Source organism: Gopherus flavomarginatus, chromosome 2, assembly GCF_025201925.1.
Source record: "Gopherus flavomarginatus isolate rGopFla2 chromosome 2, rGopFla2.mat.asm, whole genome shotgun sequence".
Lineage (NCBI taxonomy): Eukaryota > Metazoa > Chordata > Testudines > Testudinidae > Gopherus > Gopherus flavomarginatus.
In genome coordinates, this window is record NC_066618.1 from 45,994,861 (window position 1) to 46,000,860 (window position 6,000).

At 34.7% G+C, this 6,000-nt stretch overlaps 1 protein-coding gene across 1 annotated transcript in view; it reads left to right on the forward strand.

Moving 5' to 3' along the window:
* The window catches only part of LOC127044599 (pituitary tumor-transforming gene 1 protein-interacting protein-like), a 54,423-nt gene extending 51,167 nt beyond the window's left edge, over positions 1–3,256 (forward strand). The window contains exon 7 of the mRNA XM_050939686.1: positions 2,081–3,256. Coding sequence (XP_050795643.1) covers positions 2,081–2,130 — 50 coding nt within the window. The 3' untranslated portion in view covers positions 2,131–3,256. The remainder of the gene's footprint in view (positions 1–2,080) is intronic.
* Positions 3,257–6,000: the final 2,744 nt, after the last annotated feature.

Consider the following 6,000-nt stretch of genomic DNA (forward strand, 5'->3'; position numbering starts at 1 on the left):
TGAATTGCCAAGGATATACTAGTTGTTTACTGGAGTATAGAAACTTCCAGAGGGATTACTGATGTAAAAAAATAAATAGGTGCACACACATTATAAACCCATGCACGTTACTTTGAGTGCATGCATATGGGAGTGTTACATTTTACTGATTCACTGTCAAGCTGCCAAAATTGATGATGATTAACCCCAATGAATTAATGAAAATTCTATTCCTTCTGTATCCCGTTTCAAAATATACATTATTGTATAGCAAGATAAATCTGTCATACTTGTTTATGGAAAACTTCAGTCAGTTAAATTGATCTAAGATTGAGCTGTTTTCTGATACTAGTATAAGGATAGAAGGCTATAAAATAAGTTGTACACAACAAGTATACAAGATTGATCTTGGTTTTGTACAGGATTTAATCAGAGAATTTGAAAACATTTAGTTTTAATTCGTAAATAATAGGGAAGTCCATCAAATTCACTAGATCTCATACATTCCTACCATTTATAAGAGACTGTTTTGCATATTGCCAATAAAGCTTTGTATTATCAATGATTCAAGTAATAAAATAAATATGACAAACACCTATAAATCGTATTACACTGTAAACATCTGTACAGTGTAAATACTTGTATATCTGAGAGTTTTTGTGGTCCTGGAACTAAATGAGGTAAACACTCCTCTCCATGTATGGATGTGTTTTCACTAATGTAAATAAGTTACCTTCAGGCATTAGGGAACCCTAAAGAAATAGTTGTTTTCATCACATTTCAGCCTACTGTAAATACCACATTTTCAAGCCCTGTCAATAGAAAGCTTATTGGCTATTAGCCAGTGAAGCTGGCTAATATTATCTTGCCCGGCAGTTGGATATCTTAGTCACTTCATTCTGCTTAAACCTTACCTGTGACCAGTGCTCCATGCCCCTGTTTGCTTTTTTTGCATTAAACAGAGCAGTGAATGCTCTGCACCTAGACATTGAAAAACGTGTACACACCCTCTCCTCCTAGTGAATAAAGATCTACTGGGACACAATGTGGAGGTTGGGAATGAATGGCACAGTCTTCTTTCCTCTTCCCCTTCCTTGGTACTGACTGTTGGGAAGAGGGGAATGTGGTCAAGAGCTTTACCCCATCAACCTATTTCCCTGCCACCTGCCCAAGACAAAGCAGCTAGGGAAAGTGGTGCTCCACGTTTTCCAGGCATCACTTGTCAAATCCAATATGAAGAATAGCAAAAGCCCTTCTGTTCCTTCACAGCCAGGGTCTGTCAGTGGAGCCCTCTGGGCCCCTTTATCCTCAGTATGCACTTCTGGCTAGCGGATATCTCAAGGTCTTGTTGAAAATTACCACTATATGGAATGGCAACTGCTGAACTAAACTTTACAGAAGATGTTCACAGCTGCAATGTCTTTGCAGTGATTTCTATGGCTCTATTTTGGTTACATTAAAAATACTTGATAAAAGAGCACACTGTGACCTGGATTAGGTAATATCTTTATTCTTGTCCCCAGTAGTTTCTGTGAGTTTGCAGGGAATCTGTATTTGTCCTTAGCGGACATTGCCTGGTATCACAGAACTACTGCGTATCACTGATTGAACTTGACAGGTTTTTGCTCAAGAGTGAAACACAATTAAGCCAGCATGATGACCTTCCACCTTTTTTAAAAGATAGGCCTCTTACAACAAAGATGAATTTATTGGCAGAGCAGTTTGAAACTGTTTCTGCTTAGCCATCTCTACACTTAATCTTTGATGAAAGTAAAGAATTGGCAAATAGCTACAGTATCCTTCACAAGTGAGAAATACTGTTTCTCCTTAATGACTTTCCATGAAAGTCATTTTCTCTCTCGCTTTTGTTTAACTCTTCATGTGACATTCGTGACTTTTGGTTGAGAAGTAAAATGACTTTAGAGTTTATTTCTAATGTACTACTATAGATGAGCAATTGTATTTTATACTTTAAGACTAGGGTCCATTTTTAAAAATTCTGTATTTGTACAGCACCTAGCAGAATTCCTGGTCTGTGAATAGGGGTCCTGTATGCTATGGTAATACAAATAATTAATACATGTTCTCCTCTTTTCTCCAGGTCTCCTTCAGGATTCTGATCATCCTTACAGTAGATTTGAGAATGAATGAAAACAGACACTGTTGAATCTCCTCATCGAAAGCTAAGATTCCAGGATAAATGAGCATTTTTATTTTGCTTTTCAGCAGTCTTCAGTCTTCTTTTTTTTTTTTTTTGCTTTTTTTGCAAGTTTTCAGACAGTAAAAATAAATTCACAAATATTTATTAAATATGTATATTTTAAATCTGGCATATTTACCTTTTTAGAACTAAATTTTTATAAACACTTTTGGTTTTTGAAATGTTTGCCAATTGTGCTCTCATTAAATGTGAAATGTCACCTTTCCTCTTCTAATAAATCTTTTCTTTGGAATCTGGTTTAAATAGTTAGCTTCCTAATCATGTATTTGAAGTAATATCCTAGCTCACTTTTCTCTTAAAAAAAATAAATAAATAAACAGAATTCCTCTATTCCCATTTTCCTAAATAAAGATTTTCTTTCTAACTCTGTTGTGTGCATATAAGTGGTGGTACAAGTAAAGGGAGTGTTTGACACTACAGAAATATGGTATTAGTGTTGATGTGAAATAATTCCAGTATACAAATTCTTTATTATCCAAATAGTATGTATAGTATTTTAAAGATGCAAAATGTGATTTTATTTTTATATTTTTTTGGCATAGCATAATCTGATATAATATCCTGGTAATATACGAACATTTTTATGTCCTTGGTGTGGAGGAAAAAGTCTTTAAGTTAGTAAAACGGGCACAATCTCTTTTTTTGAAATTCATGCAAAATCTGAATATACATTTGTATATAAGCTGGAGAGGTAATATCAGGCTGTTTAAAATGCTTTCTTCCATGAACAGTTCTCTAAATTAAAAATACTGCATAATGCCAAGATAGCATCAGTTTAACAGTATAATGATTTCATATTTTTTACCTTTGAGTTTTTTGTGGGAAATGTTCATAATGTATTGAGTTCTGTCATCTTCCTGGATTGGTGGATTTTCATTTTTTTTAACTCTTTACACATAAATACCTTCATTGAGCATTTTAAATAACTTACTGACATGATGCAGCGTGCAGAGGTTCATTCTTTTTTCCTCCTTCATATTTAATGTAAATTTCCAATTCTATATAGTTGGAATTTACTGTGTACTATCTTCTGCTGAATAAATTTACAGTACTGAAGGCTTTTGTTTGTTGTTTTTATCAACCTTGCTGGAGGAGAACTCTAACTAGGCCTCTTGAATTCAGCTATCCATTGTGTTTCTTCCTAAAGAGGGCTTCTGTAAATAAAAAACCTATTTAAGGAAATGATCAAATATAGGGTTTGAGTAGGGAAAAGGAATGCAATTTGGCTTTCTCTGGTCCTCTGACAAAAAGAAAATCTAACACCATGCTTTTTATTCACAATATGAAATGGATATTGCCTTAGTATGGTCAGGTGAATTGCCATTCTTTGCAGTATCAAAATGCTTGCATATACTTAAGCTATTAGTAATTAGATTCTATCACTCATCTCAGACTAGTTTCCATTTTTGTTCTTTGGTTTTCCTTCTGAGAATATTTTTCCTCAACAGATATTTTTATGAAAACAAGCAACTGCCCGTTCTTAGACCCCCAGTATAATTGAAGACGTAATGTAATTCTGGAATAGTAGGTTTTTTTTTTTTTAATTTGCTTGAAACTCATGAAACTGAGGACAATGGACTAAACACTGTTTGCTATGTTTCTTGAACTGTCTACTGTTCTCAAGTCTAAAGTACTATTCATGTGTCTGTCTGAAGAAGAATATGTGATAAGAGTGAGCTGATAGCATGGAAATAAAGCATGGTGATTTTCCCAGGAGATGCCTTCGGTAAAAATGATGGAGGTCTGCCTGACATCTCTCAACCCAAATAGTTACATTCATGACTTAATAGAAAAGCATTTTTTTTGCACCTGCTATATGTGAAAAGCTGTCATGTACTTGAACAAAAGGGGAAAAGCTGTCAGTATGACTTAAGGAATTTGTATTGGGTGAAGAAGCAAAAATATTTTGAGCATATGGAATTAGTATTTTTTGCTAATGTTATGGTTTTAAATATAAGGTAGGTAGAACTGTTATCTTTCCATTAAATATACTGGTTTTGTAGCTCTTCTGCCAAAATTGCAAGCACCAAGAAAGTATCTGTTGGAAACTATATGATCAGTCTCTTAGCGCACATTGTGTATGAACCTTTTACAGTGTGAAACAGTAAATGGGGCATAGGAAAATGTAAAGTGTAAACAAATTCTCTTAACACTTCAGACTAAAAGTTTAGCATTCTATAATTCTGCTTCTATTGAAAGCAAAGGTAAGCTTCTACTGAATTCAGTATTGGACTGCAGTACCTCAACCATCTACTACAAAATGTGAAATAATTCTTGATGAACTTCTCAAAATGCTTCCAGTTTGGGGATGTATGTGACTTATTTCTCAGCAGTTTGTCCTGAACTTCATGTTCTCAGTTGTGAGCCATGGAGGCACAGTTACAATTTGTTCCATAAAAAATACTGGTTTTATCTTAGGCCGAAGGTTGACACTCCTTGAATTTTAATTTAGCTCCTAGTAATTGAGTGAAATAGCATTAGACAGATGTAATATAACATCTTTCTTTGTCAGTGCTCAGGTGTGTGCTAGACTCCTTCGTTCATTTTCAATAATGAGATTCCCTTCCCCCACATTCTGTGGACAAAGCAAACAGAATGATAGTATAAATAAACAAATCTAAAGGGAACAGAGTAACCACACCTATCATGTCTGATAAACCCAGTGCACCTCGTTGATGATTCTTACTACAGATTTGCACAATAAATATCCTCCCCTTCACTTAAACTGGTTTCCTTCATTTCGTTTGTTTTCCTTTTCACTTCAGCAGATATTGTCAGTTTTAGGACTAAAGCTAAAAAAAAGGAGGTACTAGTTAAAAAAAAAAAAAAAAACTATAATGTTCTCATTTCTTTGAAAAGTTTTTTTAAGAGTTAAACTTCTAAAATAACCATATTAGGAAAAATAGGGACTGGGCTAATTTCATTTCCCAAGCAAAGTGAAAAATAAACCGCCTAAATAAAAGTAAAATATCTTTGAACTTATGGTTTTAACTTAATTAAAATATATATTGTATTGTCTTGATTCTTTTTAAATCAACCCTCACAATAAGGAGAGTAAGATACTTAAATAGTTGTCTATGTACAGTGTGCTGCTTACTCTTTAGAAGACAAATCTATGACTAGGGGTGTGACACTGACTTTTAAAAGTTTAAAACCTCACGCTGCAGTGTACATGTATATCTTTGCATATCTGAACGGATGAATCTCCTTGCTCATTTTAGGCATGCACACTAGCTGTCTTACATCAGTGATCTGTCCTCATTACTCTCCTTCAGCACCCCTCCCCCAATTCAGTTACTCTAGCAAACTGTAAATCCTTGACTTGTTACTCCAGGTCAACACCGAAGCTTTCCTCTTCACAAAACAACTGCCTTACAGAGTCAAATAGGGTACCATATATTGCATCTGTGTACATTCCCATTACCAAAAAAGGTGCAACTTACTGCACTTCAGCATTAAGTGACCATCAACTAGCTTTTTTGGCAAAGATCAATAGGAGCAAGTTAACCTCCCTGGATGAGAGGGTGACTATATCCTTGCTTTGAGCATGTATTCTGAACTATTGGGCCTATTTTACCTCACCCCTTATTCTACAGCTGCTACTGTAATTGTTTGGCACTTTGTCATAAACCAGAGTATTGTGTTGAATTAGAATGTTTAGCAGAGTTGTCTGTCTTCCATCTGGCCTCATTGTGGATAATTATACCTAATAGTTGTAGACTTGGAAGTAAAAAAATAATGGTAGTGGTATATATTTCCAGTAGAGGCAGAGCTAGGAGGGAAAATACAGTTAGAAATAA